Source organism: Cydia fagiglandana, chromosome 8, assembly GCF_963556715.1.
Source record: "Cydia fagiglandana chromosome 8, ilCydFagi1.1, whole genome shotgun sequence".
Classification (NCBI taxonomy): Eukaryota; Metazoa; Arthropoda; class Insecta; order Lepidoptera; family Tortricidae; genus Cydia; species Cydia fagiglandana.
The window spans coordinates 5,610,681-5,637,847 of NC_085939.1; the positions used below are offsets into that span (position 1 = coordinate 5,610,681).

The 27,167-nt window shown below is 39.1% G+C and overlaps 1 protein-coding gene across 2 annotated transcripts in view; it reads right to left on the reverse strand.

Annotated features, from left to right (window-relative positions):
• LOC134666517 (uncharacterized) overlaps positions 1-27,167 on the reverse strand; it is a 62,616-nt gene that overhangs the window by 30,756 nt on the left and 4,693 nt on the right. For both annotated transcript variants that reach the window (XM_063523705.1, XM_063523704.1), the window contains exons 2-5: positions 19,122-19,338; positions 2,766-2,874; positions 1,265-1,289; positions 634-789 (exon numbers count right to left, since the gene is read on the reverse strand). In XM_063523705.1, the coding sequence (XP_063379775.1) occupies positions 634-789; positions 1,265-1,289; positions 2,766-2,874; positions 19,122-19,331 (500 nt within the window). In that variant the 5' untranslated portion in view covers positions 19,332-19,338. The remainder of the gene's footprint in view (positions 1-633; positions 790-1,264; positions 1,290-2,765; positions 2,875-19,121; positions 19,339-27,167) is intronic.

Here is a 27,167-nt window from a genome sequence, read left to right on the forward strand (position 1 = left end):
TATGGGGCCTTGGACTTGGATGAAACCTTGACTGTAATTTGTAAGGTATCAAATACGCTACGGGTAAAATCATTTTCGTAGCATCTGGATATGTTTTAAAATTAATAAATTAATAATACTAAAAAGGAAGTTCCTCCTCTTCGGTGGGCGAGTCCGATTCGCACTTGTCCGGTTTTTATTTCATTTGGCGATTGTCAATGTACGATTGTCATCTTGGCTTGGCCCCGGACAGATAAAACATGTAGCGTGTGTCTCACCCGCAACCCAGTTTGGCCCTGGGCGGAACCAGGATGGACAGTCTCAGGTCGGCCATGCGCTCCGTGTCGTGGCACAGCGCCGGCGACGACGACACGTCGGAACCCAGCGAGCCCAGCAACGCACGGTCTAACACTTACTGCCACGACATCGACAGTGACTCGTATGGGTATCTATCACCAGGACCGTAGCCAAGATGACAATCGTCGATAGAAAATGCTCATCGAAACTTAAATAATGTTTGTAATTACAATCAACTGACTTTTCGTAGCATCTGACATCCCGATACGTTTTTTTTATTTTCGTTTGGCTTTGTTGATGTACGATTGTCGTCTTGGCTTGGCCCCGGACATATAAAACATGTAGCGTGTGTCTCACCCGCAACCCAGTTTGGCCCTGGGCGGAACCAGGATGGACAGTCGCAGGTCGGCCATGCGCTCCGTGTCGTGGCACAGCGTCGGCGACGACGACACGTCGGAACCCAGCGACGCACGGTCGGACACGTACTGCCACGACAACGACTCGTGGGCTTTGCTGGGACACATTAAAACCATGTTAACCGTAACATAAACCGTACCATAAACAAAAACCGTAACGTAAATAAATAAATTTTAGGGAACGTCTTACACAGATCGACCTATAAGCCTCAAACTAAGCAGAGCTTGTACTATGGGCGCTGGGCGACGATATACATGCTTATAATACATAGAAAACACCCATGACTCAGGAACAAAATATCTGTGTTAATCACACAAATAATTGCCCTTGCCGGGTTTCGAACCCCGGACCATTGGTTTAACAGGCAGGGTCACTACCCAGTAGGCCAGATAGGTCGTCAAAACAAGTTAGATTATATTTTATAACTATTCAAATTATTTGCAAATACAAAAATGGTTTACTTTGAGTACTTAACAGAAAAACACAATGATTTCACAATCGAGTGGGAAATATGTAAAATAATATGTGCACTTAACTACTTACTTATTTTATTAAGTAATTAAAAACTTACTCTTTTATTGGTACCATTCCCACATCTGTAAAAAACAAGAAGGGTCGTTAATATTTATCAAGACCACTTGACCAGATAAAACAAACAAGGGGTGTAGTGTTTGCAATGATAATAACATTAATAACTGTACAAAAGTAGGGTATCTGATAAAAATGGTTGGAATGTGGTCCACGTCTAGACTTAAAACAAAACTGGAAATTTGCGTAATCCACAGCGGTTTGGGCGCTGAATTTACCATTTTACCCACGCACTTTCACGATTAATTTACAAACAAAAATCGGTGCCAGAATCACACCCGCCTCCGAGATGGCGTAACGGCTGAGAAATTTGATTAATTAGCATATTGGTATTTGTACCTTCATTGTTACTAAAAAATAATAGAGTTGGGTGTCAGTTGCGTAACGATTAATGCCGTTTAGCGAGATACATTTATCATTATCGCCTAACAATGTTTGATCAATAGATATGCTGCCGTATTCGAACTTCAAGATATTCACAAGAGACGACACGTACTAGATCCATTCTAGATACGTTATAGTTTAGATATCAACTAGTTCTCTTTTGCAGCGCAATTCGGGCAACCAATGTCACTTTTACGTTAGATAGAGTAAGATATCTATTAGATGTGAATTGGATCTCTAAGTCATATTATGCTGTGGAAATCGTTCAAGAGTATCTCCAGAATCGCGCAAATGTCAAATTTGACAGGTTAGATCTTAAACATATCGTTATCGTATCTTGGTGATGTCTAAAAGATATCTAATATATATCTATTTCAAAATCCGAATCGGGCCCATGGAGCCTGCAAAAAGCCGTGTGTCGTTCGAGCGTAAACTGATTATTGATGAGTTACTAAGACTACAAAGTGAATGTTATTCATTCCATTATCGCATGTGAAACGTATCCATTGAGATACATAAATCAATGAGGATTACATAAGTATAATTTACTTTTCATATTTTTTCTTATACTTATATTTGAAGCGCTGGTGGCCTAGCGGTAGGTAGCGTGCGACTTCCAATCCGGAGGTTGCGGGTTCAAAGCGCGGCTCATCGGCATCAGTTTTTCGGAACGTATGTACGAAATATCGTTTTATACTTACCAGTCGCTTTTCGGTGAAGGAAAACATCATGAGGAAACCGGACTAATCCCAATAAGGCCTAGTTTTACCTTATGGGTTAAAAGGTCAGATGGCAGTCGCTTTCGTAAAAACTAGTGCCTACGTCAATTCTCGGGATTAGTTGGCAAACGGACCCCAGGCTCCCAAAAGCCGTGGCAAAATGCCGGGAAAATTCGAGGAAGACGATGATTTTTTTCTTATACCACGGTGGCAAAAACGCCACTTGAGTCAGTAAAAGTAGAATACGGGCGTAGCAAACAATTCATAAATCATAACATTCATAATCATAACCCTATAAACTTTTAAAGAATCCACATAATCATTGATTGCATCACAGTAATCCGCGGTAGGTCCGAAGGGGAAAGTAGTGAAGGGACTCACGTCTGACTTTGATCTTGAGGCGTGACTGTGACGCGAGGTAGTGGACCAGCTCGCAGTGCACGGCGTCGTCCACTCGGTAGCCGTTCACGCTCACCAGTTGGTCGCCCACCTGTGGACACAGAATAGAACAAGTTATAACTTGTCGGTTAATGACGGTTTGTACGGCGTTTAGTGTACGCAGTGACGGTGACGTTGACGTAAAGAAGTGCCATTTTGGTCATTTTCACATTGAAGTGGAATCTAAGGTACAAAGAATGCCTTTTTTAATAAGGTTTACCGATGGACAATTAACAGTGTGGACGATGGTACTAGTAGTGCCATGCCTTATGGGAAGCGGTCGCAGAAATAGTTCAGAGCCGGAAACCGCTACCAACTTTTAGTATGTTGTTAGGCATGGCATTGGGTCTCCAAAACTGCCGGGAGACGGCGGCGCCGGCCATCTACTTCAGCGGAATGACGTCGTCAAAATGACTCCCGCTTCGTTGCGAATATTGCATACTGCACCCAAATTATGCATAGCACATACACGTGTGGGGTATTAAATGAAAGCCAATTAAATAAACTATATTTTATTTATACAAAGTGTATCAAAATATGCAACAGTTTAAGAGAAATTTACAAAATAATAAAAATTACGTAAAAAAATTTCCGATTATTTGGGTTTTACAACCAAACCAAAAGTCGGACGATAAAGCAATGTCCTACAACATTAAATATGACTTCTCAAGCCATACACTGATATCAATAAAATCAAAATTGGACCAAATTTGTGGAAATTATGCATCAAAATGTAGATATTCGCCCATACAAAGGCATAAAAGTTAAAAAAATCAAAATTGGTCATTTTCAGGATAATCCGCATAAGCTTCTAGTATGTTATTGCCAATATGACCTGGAGTCTAAAACTGCCGGGAGACCATCGCTGTTGTTCCTCAGTTACAAATAATGACGTCATATAAATAATCACTGCCGAATTTCGCAAAATGTAAATTATAGCTATACCACGAGTCTCACATACACGTAAGTTACATGTAACGAAAGGTTATTAAATGTATTATGATTCACCTAAACATTATTTGTAAAAAAAATGTACGGTTTCAGAGCTAGAAACAACGAAATACCACTTTTTATGGAAAAAGTAGATATGTATCAATTTTATAGCTAAACTAAAACCGTCAAAAAATTTTTGCGTATAATGTTTGAAAAACTTGTTATTCAACTATATATCACAATTTAAATTTTACATTTCCGACAAAAACTGTGGAAGTTGTGGAAAAAAAACTAAAGCGCCCCAACAATTCTACCTTAATGCGCTCATATTATGCAAAGATTAGTTCTATTTATCGAGTATTAAATGAATGAACATTACATAAAATACATGAAAACGACATTTTCGAATGGAACCATAATTAAAAAATAATAATTTACTTGATAAGTAAGCAAAATACTGTTTCTTTAAATACCTAATCTCCTCCTTTCAAAGTCGGTTAAAATGTAGCTTTTGTGACCTCGGCTACAAAGACAAATAAATTGACACCTCATTTATCAAAATCAGTTCAGTAGTTTCATGCAAACGGTACCTACACATGCACGCATAGATAGCAAATTCTGCCGTAGTCGGACAAAAAATAAAAATTCAATAATTAGACCTTTACTATTATGGCCTGGCGTGGCTTGGCATCTAACGTTGAAACTCTCAGGCCGTAGATGTTAGCAGGCCTAGCGGGCGTCGCCTCGATGAGTTAGCAAGATGCCTTATGGAGGCTTCGAATGATCAGAGGGGTGACCTGTATTTCGGAGGTTCAGAGGGAAAATTCTGCCAGCCTTCTCAGCTCAGCCTTGAAACCCTTGCACCACTCAAGATTCCACTTTTATAAGAATACCCAACTGGCGCGAAGTGGCGCAGAATAGGGCAGAGTGACGCTCTTTTGTGCCAGAGGCCAAGATCCTCTTTGCTTTGGGTCACTGAGCCAGTGATGTATGTATGTACAAGGCTAATCGAGGCTTAAATATATAAATAATTATGTATCGCATTAAGTTAAGTTAAGTTAAGGACGGCTAAGGAATGGAATGCGCTCCCGGCATCTGTATTCCCTGAAAAATATGACCTCGGTCTCTTTAAAGCTAGAGTGAATAGGCTATTACTGAACCGGTGAGCTACATCTTAGGCTCTGTCTTCACTTTCCATCAGGTGTGACTAGAGCCAATCGCCGATCAGTTTATTATAAAAAAAAAAAAGTGAACTGATAGGGTATTTACCTCGATAAGGCATTTTGTATTAGGCATGTACCTACTTACTGGCATGTAACTTTACATTTCTCTAATAATGTAGCGTTAGGCCATGACAATAAGAGTCTATTTCATATTAATATTTACCGCAACTACAGCAGGAACTGCTATCTACGTATGTAATTATGTATTTTTTACATGAACTGAACTGAACTGATTTTGATAAATGAGGTGTCAATTTATTTGTCTTTGTAGCCCAGGTCACAAAAGCCACATTTTAACCGACTTTGAAAGGAGGAGATTAGGTACTTAAAGAAACAGTATTTTGCTTACTTATCAACTAAATTATTATTTTTTTAATTAAGGTTCCATTTGAAAATGTCGTTTTCATGTATTTTATGTAATGTTCATTCATTTAATACTCGATAAATAGAACTAATCTTTGCATAATATGAGCGCATTAAGGTAGAATTGTTGGGGCGCTTTAGTTTTTTTTCCACAACTTCCACAGTTTTTGTCGGAAATGTAAAATTTAAATTGTGATATATAGTTGAATAACAAGTTTTTCAAATGTTATACGCAAAATTTTTTAACGGTTTTAGTTTAGCTATAAAATTGATACATATCTACTTTTTCCATAAAAAGTGGTATTTCGTTGTTTCTAGCTCTGAAACCGTACATTTTTTTTACAAACAATGTTTAGGTGAATCATAATACATTTAATAACCTTTCGTTACATGTAACTGACGTGTATGTGAGACTCGTGGTATAGCTATAATTTACATTTTACGAAATTCGGCAGTGATTATTTATATGACGTCATTATTTGTAACTGAGGAACAACAGCGATGGTCTCCCGGCAGTTTTAGACTCCAGGTCATATTGCTAATAACATACTAGAAGCTTATGCGGATTATCCTGAAAATGACCAATTTTGATTTTTTTAACTTTTATGCCTTTGTATGGGCGAATATCTACATTTTGATGCATAATTTCCACATATTTGGTCCAATTTTGATTTTATTGATATCAGTGTATGGCTTGAGAAGTCATATTTAATGTTGTAGGACATTGCTTTATCGTCCGACTTTTGGTTTGGTTGTAAAACCCAAATAATCGAATATTTTTTTACGTGATTTTTATTATTTTGTAAATTTCTCTTAAACTGTTGCATATTTTGATACACTTTGTATAAACAAAATATAGTATATTTAATTGGCTTTCATTTAATACCCCACACGTGTATGTGCTATGCATAATTCGGGTGCAGTATGCAATATTCGCAACGAAGCGGGAGTCATTTTGATGACGTCATTCCGCTGAAGTAGATGGCCGGCGCCGCCGTCTCCCGGCAGTTTTGAAGACCCAATGCCATGCCCAACAACATACTAAAAGTTGGTAGCGGTTTCCGGCTCTGAACTATATTCCCATAAGGCATATGACTATACAGTATGTAAACTAACGAAATACATTTACTCAAACCCGTTAATATGTAGGTCACACTGAGCAATTTTTATTATGGCACCAACCCCGAAATCGCGAAAAAACATTGACTCTCCCATAAGAACATTTCAATGTTAAACCAGCAAAATGTATGAAACCACCAAATTATTTTTCGTGATTTCGGGATCGATGCCATAGAAAAAGTTGCTCAGAGTGACCTACACATTAACGGATCTGAGTAAATGTTTTTCGTTAGTTTACATACTGTAGTTTATTTATATTTTTTTAAATAAATCCTATATAATAATTAATTTTACGAGCTCATACTTAAAGGATCAAAATATTGAATCACTACTTGGCCATTATTTTGGACTTTAGAAGCATGATGATGATGGTTCATGGATGGACGGACTTTAAGAGTTCCTTTTTTCCATTTTGGCTACGGAACACTAAAAATTAAGAGGTACAGAATCCTTGGGAGCGCGAGTCTGACTAGTCTGAGTCATCCTTGATCAGTTTTTTCTTTATGAACGCTAAAACTTCAAATCATATAGATGTATCGAATTGTAATTAATCAGCACGATTAACTATCAAATCCGCATTCCTGCGGTACTAATAAATAAATCAAGCCAGTCGGAAACGCGAATGCTCAAAGGCCCCCTGTTGTACCAGAATAATATAAATAATGTATTTCTCAGATGTCGAAATAACAATGGAGCATAAAGTTATTAGTTGGGCGGGTTGGGCCATAGTTGCAACACGGAGGCAGTTCGCACTTCGCTTGCCACAAATCAACCTAACGCAAATCAATCCTGTCGAAATGTGGAATTGTTTTTTTTTTATATTTTACGATTTGTTTATTATAGGCTAGCCTTAGTAGATAAATAAGTACAAATAAACTAAAACAAGTGACTATTACCACGTCCTAATTATCTATTCCTACCTATGTACTAATATTATAATTCGTGACTACTTTGAAATAAACTCGTGTCTTATTATACTTATGTCAATCAAAAGAAAAATGTGGTATCTAACTATGTAATGAGATGATGGAGTTGTACCTATACAGAGTTACTTCGTTTTAACTTTGAATAACACTATAGCAGTGCGAGATACGAGATTTTTTTCAAAGTTGTGACGAAATGTTACTATAGTATACACTATAGTAACATTTCTCTCTGTACGCCTTTTACCTCTTAAACTCGGTAGGTACTTAGGGGTCATCCATTAATTACGTCACACGTTTAGGGGGAGGGAGGGGGTCAAGAAAATGTGACATATTGTGACATGGGGGAGGGGGGAGACACAAACTTTGTGACGTCACTTTAACTTCATCAGTAACCGAAAATTTATTTAAATTATTTAGTTCGCTCGTTCGCTGTACATTTAAATAACAAGTTTAAAAAACGAAAATAGTTTTTAATCGTTTAATTTTCTTTCCTAAGCAGTTTTGGGTTATAAAATTACTAATATTTATATCGTCAAAAATATTTTGATAAAATATTAATAATACTTAGGTACTTACTTAATTCGATTTGGCGATTTCGTAGAAAAAATGTGACGTCACACTAGGGGGGGAGGGGTTTGCCAAATGTGACCAAGTGTGACAAGGGGGGGAGGGGTCAAAAAACCTAGAAATTGGTGTGACGTAATTAATGGATGACCCCTTACTGAGATATTTTGATTTTCAGGGAAAGACTACAATAGGTTCTACCTATACGCAGACTTAGTAGCGACAGAAGTTAGTACAAAATAAATTCAATGTTATACCAACTTATATCTGTTATAAAACGGATGAAATGGCCTTTCAATACTCTTTACAACGTCACTATATTCTCACGCGTACTTTTTGCACGTCACGGCTTTGGAAAACATGCATAGCGTGGCCTACTTTCCTCGATCGTCAGTGATCGACAACTCGCAGTTTTCTCAAAGGGATTATAGTAAGGTACCGGTCATTAATTTCTTTCCATAGACCGGTTGGTTTCACTCCACTACCTATTTCTAGCGGCTTGCGAAACTGTTACAGTTGAAGGTTGATATTTACCTTCAAATCGATCTGTTATCGCTTGTAAATATTTTTTGTTGTGATATTTATTAATGGAATTGGTTTATAGTCTTTTTCAAACGGGAAGAGTAGAATGATACATGGCAAAAAGTAATTAGGTACAGGGTTATATTGTTACAAAACAATGCCAAAGAGAAACATTTTTTTTTCGATTATCGATTAAATCTGCAAAGGCCATATTATAATCGATTTTATTGGTGATGTATGATTTATATTTTTAAGTTAACAAACCTTCACAATTGGACGCGACTGTAACGATTTGACACGAGTGGAATCGATTAGATTGATAAGTAGAGTCAAACTACATTACAATTGAAACGATTATAATAGAAAACTCAACGATATTCATATTTTTATAACATAATACATATTATACACGGTGTAACATGAGGAAACCGAATAATTTTAACAGCGTATTCCTGATCATATTTAGATACAAAAATGTCCTATAACCTTTTTTGAAATTCGCCTAGTTTCAGAGTTAACAACAATTAAAAAATAAACATGTTTTTATTGTTACATAGTGCAAAACGCCTTTTTGATGGCGATATTGCTATTATGGGACGAAGTCTAAATATCCTTATTGATAGATGTCAAAAAGTGACAGTAACACTTGTCAAGCAAAAAGTAGGTTTTACGAAAAAAATGTAAAAATCAATTTTAAGTGACAAGTTTACCAATAACGTTTATTTTTTATGTACAAACACATTTAAAAAACTGAAAAAACAAAAGAATTGTGTTTTTGGCGAAATAGACCTGAACTCATATTACATTTTTTCCTTCTTTTGACCTCAGAAATGCGTGGTTAAAACTATTCGGTTTCTTCATGTTAAATACATCGTGTATGTATAAATAAATAAATAATAATAAATAAATATTGTAGGACAATTTTACTCAGATCGATCTAGTTCCACAGTAAGCTCTGGCTTAATAAAGCTTGTGTTGTGGGTACTAAGATATATATATATATACTAGCTGTGCCCGCGGCTCCGCCCGCGTGGAATTTAGTCTGTGTCAGTAAGCGGCTTTGAAACGCGTATAGCGTGGCACGTACGTCGGTCTATACCCGACTCTTTGAGTGGGCGCCGAAGGCTCCCGGCTTTGGTAAGCGTACAGCGTGACACGTACGTCGGGCTACGCCTGACACTTTTAATATGAGAAAGTCGAAGTCGCCTGGCTTGGGACCGCGTACAGCGCGCCACATACATCGGGCTACGCCCGACTCTTTAAATATGAGGGCGCCGACGGCGCCTGGCTTTGGATCGCGTACAGCGTGCCACGTACGTTGGTCTATGCTCGACTCTTTCAGTATGAGGGCGCCGAAGGCGCCCGATTTTGGAACGCGTACAGCGTGCCACGTACGTCGGGCTACGCCCGCCACTTTGACTATGAGGGCGCCGAAGGCGCCCGGCTTTGGTAAGCGTACTGCGCGTCACGTACGTCGGGCTACGCCTGACACTTTTAATATGAGAAAGTCGAAGGCGCCTGGCTTGGGACCGCGTACAGCGCGCCACATACATCGGGCTACAACCGACTGTTTTAGTATGAGAGCGCCGAAGGCGCCCGGCTTTGGAACTGGTACAGCGCGCCACGTACGTCGGTCTACGCCCGATGCTTTAAATATGAGGCCGCCGAAGGCGCCCGGCTTTGGAACGCGTACAGCGTGCCACGTACGTCGGTCTATACTCGATTCTTTTAGTATGAGGGCTCCGAAGGCGCCTGATTTTGGAACGCGTACAGCGCACCACGTACGTCGGGCTACGCCCGCCATTTTGAGTATGAGGGCGCCGAAGTATTGGTAAGCATACTGCGCGTCACGTACGTCGAGCTACGCCTGACACTTTTAGTATGAGAAAGTCAAAGTCGCCTGGCTTTAGACCACGTGCAGCGCGCCACATACATCGGGCTACGCCCGACTCATCTAATACTCTTTTAGTATGAGGGTGCCGAAGGCACCCGGCTTTGCAACTGGTACAGCGTGCCACGTGCGTCGGGTTACGCCCGATGTTTTGAGTACGCCGGATTTGGTAAGCGTACAGCGTGGCACGTACGTCGGTCTACGCCCGACTCTTTTAGTATGAGGGCGTCCAAGGCGCCCGGCTTTGGAAAGTGTACAGCGCGCCACGTACGTCGGGCTACACCCGCCGTTTCGAGTATGAGAGCGCCGTAGGCGCCCGGTTTTGGTATGCGTAATACAGCGTGACACGTACGTCGGGCTACGCCTGACACTTTTAGTATGAGAAAGTTGAAGTCGCCTGGCTTTGGACCGCGTGCAGCGCGCCACATACATCGGGCTACGCCCGACTCTTTTAGCATGAGGGCGCCGAAGGCGCCAGGCTTTGGAACTGGTACAGCGTGCTACGTGCATCGGGTTATGCCCGATGCTTTGAGTATGAGGGCGCCGAAGGCGTAACGGCGGACGTAAGTATTCTTATGATGTATCATACGTCTAAATCGGTTAAAGCATTCAGAAGTTAAGGTGGAATAAAGAAACTCATTAAATAAATATATACATACATATCTACATAAACTCTTTTTGTTGGGCAGACGTTTAAAAAGATGGCACTGCGCAATGAGGGCCAATTAATTTACTGTCGTTTAATTTTGTTGTATTATACTGTGGAATCAACTATCGCCTGCGGTATTTCCGGACCGATACGACCTTTAAACCTTCAAGAAAAGAGCGTACTCCCATCTTAAAGGCCGGCAACGCGCTTGCAACCCTTCTGGTGTTGCGGGTATCCATGGGCAGCGGTAATCGCTTACCATCAGGTGATCCGTCTGCTCGTTTGCCTCCTATTACATAAAATAATAAAAAAATCAACATAATTATTCAATTAAAGGACCCCGCAGCAAACATAGGGAAAAAGTGGTTTCAGTTAAATCTCACGAAATTTTAGTATGATGTTAATTTGGCTCTCCTGATTATTTTTTTGTATGGGCACAACTCTCTCAGAAGTATACTTTCAGAAATCCGTACCCCTTCTTCTAAACTTAGAGTTAATTTGGCAAAATCCTTCCTCGGTGGCTTATTCAATGTCACAACGTATTAAATTCAGCGCCATCTGTTAGTTTACCAGGGTACTCAGTAGTGGTAGCACATATTTGAAAAAAGTTTGTCCCTCCTTCCTAAGTATCGCCATAAGATTCAGGGGCAAACTTAACTCAATCGATTGTTGTGGCTACCCCCCCTTTTAGGGGATGAATTTTTATAGCCTATAACCTGGCCGGGGAATTTCTCGACAGATTAGTAAAATTTGCATCAAAATCCGTTCAGCCGTTTTCACGTGATGCGCGTTCAAATAAACAGACAAACAGATAAACAGAGAAACAGATAAACAGACAAACAGACAAAAATTCTAAAAACTGTTGGAACGTGTTCTGTTATTGATTCTAAGTCTCCTCAGCAAACTTTTTTTCAAATATCTTCCATGTACAGACTTTCGACCGTCTTCAGCTTTATTATATGTATAGATAGATAGATAGATAGAAGATAGATAGATATATATATATATATATATATATATATATATTTGGCCGATTAGGATTCAAGCTATTTTTGTTATAAAAGGATTTGGCTGAAAAGTCAATGGCGTGGAGTGAAAAAAAGTCAAACCCTACCCTTCCTGTTTGGAAAACACTTTACAGTATGTATCAGAACGAAAGGCAAAGAAAGAAACCCATTAATGTTTAGGTCATACTGAGCAACTTTTACTACGGGACCAACCCCGATCTCGCAAAAAAAAATTGACTCTCCCATAGGAAATTTCAACATCAGACCAGCAAACAGTATGAAAAATCCAATTCTTTTTCCGCGATTTCGGGGTTGGTCCCATAGTAAAACTTGCTCAGTATGACCTAAACATTAATGTATGTCTTTCTTTGCCTTTCGTTCTGATACATACATATCTGATGTATATAGTAGTTATTGAAAGTGACGTCACTGTGCACGCATGTTGCACACGTTTCTCGGCTCGCGCCTGCGCTGTGACGAACAGCACTTTCTTCACGTTCGTCTCGGCCGCGGTAAAAGAAGCCGGACAGGTCGCCTCGTGCCCCACATATCGGACAACTTTCGATCAGACTTTCGTTAAAATTCGCCTTTTTTGCGAGACACTCGAGGACCACCAGACTCGTCGTCGCCGGGCCCTCGAAATTTACTTTCATTAATAACACTTTGCGTGGTAATTATACAATTATCTTTATAGGAACTGGAATTTTCACGCGTACTCAAATAATGAATAAGTTAATGTACCGAAATGACCGTGTCCGAAAGGTCGATTTAACGGATTAAATAATGGGCGTGAGGTATCTTGTTACTAATTTTGTTTCGATCTTTTGCTGAAGGACTGAATGACTTGTGCAAGTTTCATCCATAGCTGACAGCTGTGTATACTCGTGTAACCGTTTTATTGTTCAATGCAGGTAACAATCACCTGCCGATGCGAGTGACTCACGCTGCGATAGTGTTTTGTTAAAACCGAAGTTTATTGCATTCGTTCTCTTTCGTCAATTGCTGAAACTAGGTGACTCACTCTGACGTTCATGTACACAGCATACCTACTGTAATATATGTAGTATTTACTGAAAGACCGACTTTAATACTTAATACAATAACATTATACTTATATCACCTATACCTTATAGGTAAATAAAACGTAGTCCCCCGCCGCGTCTGTCTGTGTGTTTCTATGTTTGTTCGCGATAAACTCAAAAACTCCTGAACGGATTTTTATGCGGTTTTCACCTATCAATACAGTAATTCTTGACGAAGGTCTAGGTGTATAATTTGTTAACCCATGCGAAGCCGGAGGGGGGGGGCAGGGGGTCGCTAGTTGAAATAAGACTACTAAGATTTAGATACCTACCTACAGTTCTCTACTGTGTGTTTCATTGCATCCAGATTATCCAGAACGTGAAATTTACATTTCTAGGTACAATTCGATAATAACTAGCCGAAATTGTCTCTACTAGATTAGATAGTACGCTTTCGAAATTGAGTATTTACTTCCGAACTCCTTTTATAGCTTCAGCTTTTGATTACATCGGTGCTACAAGTACCAAATTCAATTAATAACTCTGATGCCCATAAACATACTACAGTACAATCACATTAAGTAATGATTGTTACGTAACCTTCTTCACATCTGATTGAACAAAAGTTTTGGCTTGTTGACTAAACGAAGGACAGCATTTAACGCTTTTCTATTTTAGCGAATGTTACACAATAGTCGTGTTACTTAGATGAACTCAAAGACTCGCACGCAAGCCTGCACTTGTAGAAAGTCACAGAGTAGTAAAGAGGAGTCTGCTGTTTGTCTTTGTAATCCTCTTATCTTCTCCAATAGTGCAATCTTAAAAGCAACCATACTGTTATCAGTATAAATAACATTATTCAATAGTCGCAAACGGTAGAAAAGAGTGGGGAAAGTAAATAGTCTAACAGCCGTATTCGAACTCCAAGATATTCACAAGAGACGACACGTACTAAATCCATTCTAGATACGTTATAGTTTAGATATTAACTAGTTCTCTTTTGCAGCGCAATTCGGGCAACCAATGTCACTTTTACGTTAGATAGAGTAAGATATCTATTAGATGTGAATTGGATCTCTAAGTCATATCCTGTGGAAATCGTTCAAGAGTATCTCCAGAATCGCGCAAATGTCAAATTTGATAGGTTAGATCTTGAACATATCGTTATTGTAACTTGGTGATGTCTAAAAGATATCTAATAGATTTCTATTTCAAAATCCGAATCGGGCCCTAAGTTGTAATTATGACTCACGCACCGGATGTGTATGGGTCCGCTTCACAGGGACATGGGCTACTTCCATTTCTAATTGTCATACTTATAGGTTCTTTACCATAGTATTTTTGCAGTTAGCATAGCTGCCATGGTTGATTGATTAGCTATCAGCGAGTGTGCGGCTTCCGACACTTAAATGAAGATTAGGGTAGATTAGGGTAAGTAGGTAGTTATTTATAAGTTTCCCTTCCTCTCTGTCTGTCTAGGCAGGCATTGAACCCAAGGTGAGTAATTTTGTCTTTGCAAACTACATACTCGTACATATGTTAAAACGTTTCATTTGAAGGCCAAGCCAAATTGTAAAACAGTAATATTTAGTTAGATTATCACAATACTCATTAAGCTAATATACGGTTTCACTCACGTATTTTAGTCACTCGCGCGACATGTTTGGTTTACGGCTCGGCCACGACATTACGCGACTGTCGACGGCGGCAGCGACTACTATCCGTCCGATCGCTGTATCTCGCTCTAGCCTATGATTATCGCTGCCGCCGTCGCAAGTCGCTCAATGTCGTGGCCGAGCCGTTAATATGTCTCACGATAGTTTAAATTCGATCATCAGTACCCCGTTTGTTTATAATCATTAACTGTCCAGTTTGGATTCAACGTTAAATTAAGTAGTGATTAAGATGAAGTGTTAACGGTGGTTCTACGATACAGTTTGCCCGAACTGTATACATATATGTAGGTATTTCCCAGGATTTTGGACAATTGTCTCAAAACACCCCATTGTTAAGTTGAAACAGCGACGGATGTAGGCACTCGTGAATTTTTCGTAACTTCTTTGTTAAGGAAGTAATCGTGTGAAATTCAATTCAGACTAAGAATTTTGTTCAAAAATTATCTAATTACACATAGAGGTGGCCATTAAATTAAACAATCACTCGTAAATCTGTTGGTTCACAATTTCACTAAGAAAGCTGGAGGTTTAGTTAAAAATCCATATACTTATATTATTTATAGGTCGTATTATTAATATGTCTTATCCATATCTCGGGACCATGGGGTCCCGGACCTTTGGGAGGCGTACGTGGGGCCGAAGCTAACAGCGCAGAGGCCCTTTAAGACACTTTAATCTAAAAGCAAGGGATACACGTGGCGGATACCATCCCCGAACGCACAATGTGATACATCAAGAGATGGTCCCCGCCAGGTGCAAAGACTATTGCAGTGCAGCACTTTTGTGCTGCGATGGGAACTAAGGTCATGGGCTATAGATTTGAAAGTTGGATGGACTGGATAATGGGCTATGGGAGAGACTAGCGGAGACCTGCCGTGACAATCAGTCTCAAAATTGTATAAGGCGGGTGGTGACTCGCCAACTCATTGAGTGGGCCCCGCAATGGCCGCACGCACAGTGCGACAACAGGGCAACACTTTGGAGCGGCTGTGAGGTTGTTGAGAGGTGAGTCTGCGGTAGCCAGATCCCGGTAATCCGTTCAAGGGCCGCCGGCGTTATGACATTTTACACTTCCAACCTGGAGCATAGGTCCCGCTCTTGCGACTCCACTCTGGCCGGCCAATCAAGGCAAGCTCAGAGGCGAGGGCCAGATGACAGGGCCCTCTGGAATAGGGGTCCGCGGTGTCGCCACTCACCGTCAGCTCGCCACAAGCTGCCCCCGCGGGGTTATTAATATTATTATTATCTGTCTGTGTCCTTTTACGGCTATACAATTGAAGTAAGTACTTACTGCATCGATTTTGATGAAATTTTACTCGTGAAAAGGTTTTCACATTTTTTTTTGAAGGAGAGAAGAAATTAAATCCATTACTGGCTAATCTCACACTCGTGGAATCGCGTTTACAGTGAATTAAATAACTTACCTAAGTGAAAACTAGGTTTAAAGTAACCTACACTATTTCCATACATTTTATGTATTATGAAGTATCAAATAATAGGTAACAAGTACCTTTCAAAAGGAGAATATTAAAATAAATAACTAACATTCAATTTTGGTTCACCAACAAGACACCCAGAAAAACTTTGTAAAATACTTACGAGTATTAAATGTGTACGAAATGCTTTGGATAGGTAGCTATAAATGCTATAATGCATCCTTTTTAATTGCTCTTGAGACTCTTGATGTATTACATTTGTACAATGTACAGTTGAATGTATAAATATACATACATTTTTTCACCTTATTGCAATGAATTAAGGTGAAGAAATGTATACATATTTATGCACTCGACTGTACAATTGTACAATTTTAAACATGTTTATATTGTTTGAGTCGTTACTTACTACATAGAAAAATCATAATTATATAAGAGCTACTACTATTGACAGTATTGACCTTGTTACCATTAACATTCAATCATATTTTAACGTGAGCTTTCATTAAATAATAATCACTCAAGTACAAACAACGCCCGTGACACAATGGGTTACCTAATAAATCACCAATGACTCGCAACTTGGCACTTCACAATGACTCTAATGAAGTATTTGACCTAGATGATGACAACGCTGCTCAAGCAGGTAGGTACTCGTTTCGTGGTAGATCGAGTGCTGCCAAAGGAAACTGCGCTAGTTACGTGAGCGCGGAAAGAATGGAATGCGTCTTGCGACAAGCAACCTCGGATGTGGGTAATTTTGTATAGTGGTACAATTTGTAGAGTAAACTGGGGAAGCTTGTGACTCTGGCTTTACTTACGAAAAAAAAAATGAAACTTATTGCCTGCAGAACAAAGGTATGCGCAAGTTGCAAAAGTTCTCGTAAGTTGTAGAAAATTAAACTTTAAAAAGGAACATTTCGTACTTTACACTACAAACGTACACGTACGACATGTAATTTATCTATGAGGAAAACTTTGTAATTTTTAAAGCTTTCCATCGGCTTTTTTTGAAAATTGGTTGCTAATTAAGCGACGTGAGTTTCTGTTATAATTATGGGACAAATTAATGTTAACTAGTTAAATATTTTCCTTTTATAATGTTTGCGTGTGTTGAAGCATTAACGGCTAATGAATTTAAATTATTTATCGCATATGTGTGAAATTCTTCAATTCCTCTTAAAATCCTTGGGAGTCAACTAATAAGTATTATAATAACGCCATAGGAAATGATTCGATTGTTAAAAATATCAAACCCATAATAAATAAATACATATAATGGTTATCCCCACAGCAAGCTCAATAAGGCTTGTGTTGTGGGCACCAGACGACGATATAAATTATATATATATGTCGGAGAATGGCTGAAATGTGCCATCTATCGCCTTCAAGAGGTGTTTTATCATGCAAACCTTGACAAATAGAGCAAACTAGGGTGTTACGTACACCGAGTGGCGTTCGACGCAGTACCGCCTAGACGTCATAGAGCGCGCTGTTAAAAACAATTGAAGCCCAGAACAATTGAAGTTATGCTGTCAATCAATCTTCAGAAGAAGCACGATGAGAACGAACGGGAGGAGATGACGTCTGTGGCGGCTCCTGGGTCAAATCCACTGGTTTGCTTAAGATAAGAAACGTATCGCGTGCTGTGATTTGTAATGAGTCTTGTGCAGTAAAGATTGTGAGTTGAACAACGTATTTCATAGAAGGCCCTCGTCATCCACCATTGAAGGTTCTGATGTGCTGCAGATAGTATGATACGCCCACATTTCCCGACATATATATATATATATATATATATAATAGATAGGTAAATACTCAAATGCATGGAAAACATCCATAACTCAGGAAAAATGCCAGTGATGAACACACAAATAGATAGATGCCCTTACCAGGATTACCCATAATAAATAAATACATATAATGGTTATCCCACAGCAAGCTCAATAAGGCTTGTGTTGTGGGCACCAGACGACGATATAAATTATATACATATATATATAATAGATAGGTAAATACTCAAATGCATGGAAAACATCCATAACTCAGGAAAAATGCCAGTGATGAACACACAAATAGATAGATGCCCTTACCAGGATTCGACCCCCGGACCTCCTGCTTCTTAGGTGAGGTCACTACCGACCGCCTGGGCTAGAAGGTTGTTAAATAAAATACTTTATTTTTATTAAATAAAAGCTTTCTTTAGACTGCAGTTACTCTAACGAAATATCCCGAGTTTACATTAAATAAAAGCCCAGTTTACCCAACGTGGCAACGTTTTAGAGAGACAAAGTGATTCGCAAGGTGTTCGCAGACGACTGTATCCGTGAAACTAAGCTCGTGGGAAGCAGTTGAGACGACAAAAAGTGTCAACAGACTTAATCTCTCCCTTTAGCGATGTGAATGTACATAACAAACACAGAAATCAAACAATGACATAATGCTACATTGCCCAAAGTCCATACAAAAACCATACCAAGAACTTTGTAAGACAATGTGACAAAAGTGACTGTCTATAATGGGAAAACGAAACTGAAGAATTTATTACTTATAACAATTGAACATTTAATTAGTGTGTGGATGCAGTGACGAAACAGACAGACACAACACACACACAGACAGACACAACACACACACACACACACACACACACACACACACAGACAGACAGACACACAGACACAGTGCAACAAAAGTGCAAGTGCAAGTGTGCAGTGTGTGACAGAGTGCAACGGGCTATTTTAATGATGAAGTAGATCTTGGGATAATGGACCGTGGATTTGTGGATCCATCCCTCAGAGTATGGATGGTCAGACATAAGACATAACAAAAACACACTGAATACTAGCTATGAGAAACAAACCGTACCTACAATTGTTTTAAATACACGGCTACCCAAAAGAGGATTGTATTATTTTTTAGTTCATTAAAATCAATGGTATTGAATCTAGGGCATCTAAGCAAATACCTTGAGTCCTTGCAGATGAGCTTCGGAGTTGAATTCCACTTTGGAGACGAAGAAGCCCGTGGCGTACTCCCGGCCCCCGCGCAGCGAGAAACCAAAGGCGGGCGAGGCGCGGCGCGCACGCATCAGGCGCACCACGCGCACGCGCCGGTCCACAGCCACGCTCGCCCCGCGGGAGCCCGACGTCGTCGACGCCGTCGACGTCCCGTACATGTTGAATCTGAAGAGATAACCAGGAATTGACGTGAGCTATAGTGGATTGCACGACAAGAGCGTCAAACAACTATCTAATGACTAATGACAACAACGGGTCCTTCAGGACATGGCTCGTCTACACGATGGGCCAACGGCGGCCACTCCAAGGGACGCATTTATGCGTTAGAGGGAGCAAGTGATATTGCTATCTCATTCTACCGCATAGCTACGTCCCTTGGATGGGATGGGGCATGGGGGATGGGCGTTGGCCCATCGTGTAGAGGAGCCAACAGACTGGTTGGATGGATGTGCAAAGTTAGGCACCATAAAATGTGCCTACTTTGCTCCCCACTGGGTAACTGTGCTCCACAAGTGCCATAAAATTTTTTTAGAACTACATACACTTAAGTGTTAAAACTTGGTAGTAAATAGTAATGGTATACTTTACGTACGTATATACCTATGCTTTACATGTACTCCAATATACAGGGTGATTCATGAGACGTGAGCAGGACTTATCCTGCACACTCAGTAACTGATAATCGATCGATCACAGTCGTATTTAGGTGAACCAACCACACTTTTTCCTATTTTTTACCTTTTTGGCGAGAGCATATTTAATTCTCTACAATCATGGTTACACTACAAGACCTAATTAATAAACATAAAACCTCTTTAACCGTAATGACAGCTTTATAATTACGAAGAAAATAAACTGTCAAACTTGAGTTTTCAAAAGTAACCAGACCGTGATGAGTTGATGACATTCAATTTGACACAGAATATCGGTAGTTTAGTATTCTAATTGTAGGGTGACCATGCATGTCGTAAATAAATTAATAACTTTTTTTTCAACACGACTAGAAAATTAACGTTAACCTCACTAATACTGATACGAAACAGTTGCTTATAATTTACGAAATGCGCGGTGTTAGTCCTGCTCACGTCTCCTGAATCACCCTGTATATTATTGTATATATTATAGACACATTTTACGGTACGGTAGGTATATAAGTTGTTGTTTATTAATTTTATTATAAATGTTTAGATCTAGTAGTTACATTTACCCATCTTGAGAATCTTATAATCGACTTACCGATTGGAATCCCTCGACTTTGAAAATATTAATTTCCATTTGCCAGTTAGTATACCGGTGAAGTTTCCAGGGAAAAACGGAAACATAATGTTAGAAAAATATTCGCAGATTCATTGAAATTATAATATTTACACAAGCGTATTTATTTACTTGATATTACGTTTCCTTGCAACAATACATCGTTGAAGTACACTTGATTTTGGATCGACATTGAGATAAAATAAGAAAAGATCTAACGATAATACTGAATCATTACGTTGTATATCCATAGCTATCTATTGATAACAAATTCAGCATTGGCTTATACTACTTTGTCCTGAGATGAGTGTTCAGGGGATCATCGCAGTGGCTGGTGGATTGGATTACTATAAGCGGAAGATTTTCTATTAGTCTTTAGCCTTTCGAAAATATTTTTATAGCCCTTAACTTCTGAGTATCTCTACAGGAAAGACGTGAACATAGTTTTATGTTTGACCCGGTTTTTTTCTGCCGAGGAGTTTCTACGGCTTTGTTATAATTATAATATGCATAATATTATGTAGGTACACTAGGTACACAGTCGGTGTCGATGTCATAATGGTGCATGGGCAACTTAAAGGGCAAGTTGGCCGCTTCTCCATACAAAGCTGGCCCCAGGTGCTACGAAAAATATGTTTTCCGTTCTTTTTTCGTTTCCTTCCAAATAAAAATATTTGAAAAGGCATAGGTATGGTTAATGTTTCTATATGTAGAATTGGTCGTCCACTTTCCTATTTACGCTGTATCGGCAATAAAGAGGTATTTATCCGGATTAACCTAAAACAAGAAGCCGTGGAAATGGCTGACTGTAAAATTGCTCACGTGCCGCCATTGACTAAATATTACTAAGCACCGTACCTACAGCTTGTGGTTTCCTGTCCGGACCAACAATAAATGCAAAATCTGCAGTGTTTTCACTAATACCGTTACATTTTCTGACATGATTCAGTCCAATTACTTGCTTTACCCAGAGTAGAGTTCCCGGACATTTGGGAGGCGTGCGCGGAAGCGAAGCCAACACGTAGAGACCCTTTACACTTTAATGATGTGCTCTACATAAAACGAGCTACCTACTATTTTTATTTCATTTGAAATAATAGACCTAAAAGTTATCCTTCTTGCAACATACCTATTTACGCTACCCTACACCCTAATTAGAGTATAATACGCTAAAATAATATATCGTTGGTGTGGTAGTGAAATGAAATCATGCAAAATGCAAACATAAAAGCATGACAAGAACCCGTCACGTGTGACGAGGCTTTAGTAAGAATCTAGCGAAGCAAATCTTGAAGAAGCTATTCGCTATTTTCCTTGACATTATACCTACTCCAATAGTACAAGAAGGCGGTGCAAAGCAAAGGTCGTTTTAAATGCTAAGGTACCTACAATATTTCTGTTCCAAGCTTGATCCCGTATGAATAAACTTAAGTTATTAAAAATAACTCGGAACGGAGCATTCAATTAAAGCTTAGTAAGTAAATCTGTCAGTAGATTTGTACGGGAAATTGCGAAATTAAATAATCATTTCGAAGTATTGCGACTATTGCAGTTATGGTGCACAAAGCAGCAAGAACAACCAATCTAGACTAGCAAATCCAGTGTAACTATGCTGTTTTGTTCGTCGTTTGTCAAAGGTGCAAGGATGTCAGGTCGGGCCGGGGAGGGGGCAGGGCTATAGTGCAGCCTCCTCGGTGCAACGACCTCGGTGCACAGCCTCCCGGCAACTCGCCGCTACCAATGCATACCGTTCCGTACACCACGCTCATTGACACGTCGCAAAACAACGACATTAGCTATTACCTCGCTCACCGACAACGCGCTAGATTAAGCACAAACGACCGACTAAACCTTTCTACCCAATCTTCTGTTACATAAATACCGGTTAGCCTCAAAAGATACCGCAATGCAATTAATTCAATAATTGAATGAACTGTTATTTTACCACATTACAAACTCGTATATATAAATATGCATAATTCGGAGTAGGTACGTACGGAGTGGAAGTGAAAGTAATAAACTTGTTGGTTAAAAGTAGCCTTCTAATACAAACTGTTACGCAACGCCTAAATACAATACGTAAGTTTGAATTCCCTATTCCTGAAACGTGACACAAGAACGGTTGCTTCAAATCTGACTGAGGCATATTAGAGGTAGATTAGTTCGCAGTTTGCATAACTAATGGAAAACGGCTGCATTGAACTAGATTTTAAAACAGATGAACGTGGCCATTGTTCTTTGTGTTTTTGGCGGCCTAGAGGTGTCACAGTTTCTGAGGTCATAGTTGCCGGAATCTATGAGATCAACTTGATATGATTGATGTGACTACGTATGGTAGCTGCAAACAAAACTGGACACGTGTTAACAGATGTAAAAAAAACATGCTAGTCAGCGGGCAGTACCTACCTACCGATAAAAAAGTTGGTAGTTCCACAACGGAATCAAATAAAATAGAAACTGTTAGCAATTGGGGCAGGTAGAGTGCGATATCGGGCGGGTGGCGTAGCTCCAGCGCGGCGCCGGCGCAGGTGGCGCGGGCGCTCGACCGTGAATCCCGCGGCCCCGACTAACAACTGTTCCCCTGTTTTTTTTTCTCGGTCTAGTCGAGAGCAATGGCCTCAGTCAAACAGCTTAAAATGCGAAAATCACTTTTTGACAATCGTTCTAATCTTGTTCATCGCGGCGATAGCAATAAAAAAACCTGTTCTGAGTTTCGAGGAAACATTCTAGTTTGCCGGTATGTAGATAATGCCCGGATAAAGGAACGTGACGTACGTGAACGTAAAGCGTTTTGGCTTAGCTTGGAATACAGCAAGGATGCAATTAGACAAAATGCATTTAGGATATTACTTCATAACAATGTCGACATGATGGATCAATATTGCTAGGAAACGGATACCAAAACGACGAGGGCGCCTGTTTGTTGGGTTGAGGGAAATAGGGAATTAATTTCCGCTTAAAACCGGGAAGCCGAGTACCATGCACCGAGGTATACCTAAGGGATTCGGTTACAATATACTGAAGCCAATGAAACTATAAAAACGAGTAAACCTGATACTATCGATCCAATCGTTTCTTAAAACTGTAGGTACGCAGACTTGTCTTTCCTACTTCATAGTCGGTACGGTACCTTTACCTTTTCGTCGTGTCCTTGCGAATTTCAGTTTAGGGAAATGTGTAAATAAGTACTTAGTATACGGTCAACCGAAAAATTGCTGTTCATTACGGTACGTTAGACTTGCCGCCAATTTGACACGGTCCAACCACCACACTGTTTCGTTACTGCGTCAGAGTTGAGCCTAAAATGTCGAAACTTAGGCTGACTGTACCTGTGTCATTGAACCGCGGTGCAAGAGCTCAGCTGTTTATTGCGGAGATGGCAAAGAGAAAATTAATTACTTAAAGATGGATCTTCTTAATGTATACCTATACCTACTAGTAAATAGGTATGTTTTAGTTATTATGTATGTTTTATTTATGGCAATTTGGCGTTTTTCTTGAAGTAGATAATTCTTTGAATTAGGTAGATAGTTTATTGTATTACCTACTGTTGAAATTCGCCTTAAATATACCTAGTATGTATATTCATTTGAATAACAGCTTTATTTTCATGTAGCTAAATATATATAATAAAATGTATACTTACCTACTTAAACATACTTATTCAGCTTGAGGTCAGTAAAGCTAATGTATTAGTTGTGATTTTCTCCGTTTGCTCGGCAGATTGCAAAAGTACGAGAGAACAAATGTATGCCGTAAAATAATGATGGTGGGTAAACCGGCCGGTCGAGCCGCCAATTAACCGCCAGCGACCTCTACCCCGATGAAAAGAGATCTAAAACATACTCACATTTCATGCTACGAAAACTACAAGCGACAATAGCGAATACATGTCCATGAATAGCGACATTTGAAATGGCCAGATTAAAGCGACTATAGTTAGTATAATACTAACTCATTCATTTTAACGGTCCTTAGATAGGTATCTAATTAATTATTAACAAAACTACAACTAACTTCTGCGTATATGAATTTTAATACAGGCTGGTTTGTTAATAACCTGCAGTATTTTACGATGTGAATATATAGGTCATACTGAGCTACTTTTACTATGGGACCAACCCCAAAATCACGAAAAATAATTGCCCGTTTCATAGATATTGAATGGCAAGATGTTGATATTGATGTTTTTTATGGGCGAGTCAATATTTTTTTCGTGATTTCGGAATTGTCCCATACTAAAAGTTGCTTAGTATGACCTATATAAGTTTATATGATTCATATCGTAAAATATTGCAGGTTACTAAAAAAACATCCTCTATTAAAAGCTTACAATGTGAACTTAAAACTTTTTTTAAATCACGTACCTAAAATCCAACATTGTGTACTTATATGCGTATGTCCTGACTTACTGACTTATTAACACAGATCCGAAAGTACAAAAACTAAAATGCTGAATTTTGCCTTTATTAAGAAGCGATTCTGAAAAAACAACCCCTAAGGGGGTTAAAAAGGAGACGAAAGTTGTATTGAAATACATTGTAACAAGCAAATGTCACGTGTTATCAAATTATTAACAAGTTATTAACCCTACTGTTATCTTTTGCTACACAGAATATACAACATCCGACATAGGTATTTATATTTAAATCCACGCGTACAAAATCGCGGCCAACAGCTAGTGAGAAATTATTTAAATATAGCCTCCTTTGGTTGGACTCGGCCCTGCCGCATACCTGCCCGTGTCCGATACTATTCATAGATACCAAGTTATCCTAGAATGCTGACCAGAGACACCTGGACCGGCTTTGTGGCCCAACTAGTCACTTTACTTCTAATTACTTTGTTGTGTCAGTTAACTTGACATTTATCTTAAAATCAAGTTAAATTCCAGTAGCCTAGGTAACTAATAGCCAATTAAACAAGTAGGTAGGTACTTAACTCGTTTAGGGTAATAAAATAATACTATACAGTTGCACGTTTTATCGGACTTCTTTATTAACCCTTTAACCGATTTTTTTAAAATTTGCAAGCAAAGTTACCAGACGGCAATATGTTTGCTGTTGCCGGTCAATGTGCAACATTTCTTAGTGCGACTGAAACTTTGTAGAGAAATTGAAAATCTTTATAAAATAATTTATTTTAATATTTAAAAGCATTCATTTGAGATTTATGATTATCAACAAAATCAAGCGTAACCAATTTTATTCATCAGACATTTTTGTTCAAATGTAGGCAATATCAATATCAAAGTATCCAAGACTTTGCCAAAGAATTAACATTTTACAAGAGATAGAATAACTTTTATCAGCTTTCCTTCTTTTCGTAGATTGGTACGAGTATATTTTCCAGTACGAATTAAAATTTATTTATTGCAAGCAGCATTATCGCTAAACCTTTTTTTTAACGCTGACTGCTACGTCAGTGTGCTAGTTTTCTTAACACGCATGACAAAATTGCAGACATAATGACTTATCAACACAAGCAATACCATGGGATAACAATGCACCGTTTATCCCAGTGCGGTTCCCATCTACAAGGCAGAAATCAAGCTTTTGTAATAGTAAACGAAGTGGAGACCGCATCTCTTGCACAATCGAACACATCTTGCACCTGCGGGCCGCGGGCGACTCCATAGCAGTTACAAAAGGCAGTAAGAACCCACGCGGTTCAAACTCTATCCACACTTTTAACACGTGAGAAAATTGTCTGCGCTCGACTGCGACCCATAATCATGCTAATTTTGAGCCTTACCTAAGTTAAAATGTCTTATTTAAACACTAAAATAAATTTCCGCAAACGTGAAACTTTCTCCACAAAACGGTAAGAATTTAATGAAGACCAAATCAATACACCAAACTCACTTATAGCTTAATCTTCACTGAGAAAGTATTGAATACGTATTACTACTTGTATGAAGTAAGATCGGGCGAGGTATAGGTAATAATTAAACAGGTACGTCGTAAAGCATAGAAAGGCCCCAAAAGAAATCGATAGAAAAAAGCTGGAAACTCCATGAATGGATGGAAAGTGAGCTGATAGTCGAGAGCAAGACGGTTGTTGCAGTAGTTTCTCGAATCGTTCACACGCTCCCATACCCACTACTGAATTTTCTTAATACATTGACTATTTAATTAATCGCTACAAATTACTGCATTCAATAGTAACATTATGTATAGTCTGTATCCTTAGGTATTTAAATAAAAGTAAACAAACTATTTGTAAATTTTCGGGTAGTTATAACATTTATTGGCAAACCAACCAAATACAAAACCACCTGGATCAGTCACTGGACGACTTTTCTTTAACCTACATCATTTCATCATGTAATTCTTTCATCTACCCTCAACTTAACTGGCTTAAGGAGAGCCATTTGAGGGTAGATTTTGTTTACTTTTATTTAAATACCTAAAAATACAGAGTATATGTACTTGTTCTATAATAACTTCTGGGGCTTGTTCCTGTCGTTATTAGAGGCTAACCCTATTATGACAGACTAACAGAACATAGGCATCTACCTAGTAGGTAGTTAGTACCATATATAAACTGTGGTAGGTAGTACCTATACTCTGTATTTTTAGGTATTTAAATAAAAGTAAACAAAATCTACCCTCAAATGGCTCCTTAAGCCAATGAATAATCCAAGATTGTGACCTCGAGCGCCGAACGCAACTTTGTCAAAAATCGAATAAACCGCATTTTTTTTGGATTTGGGCGATTATAACCCTAAAGTACTAGTT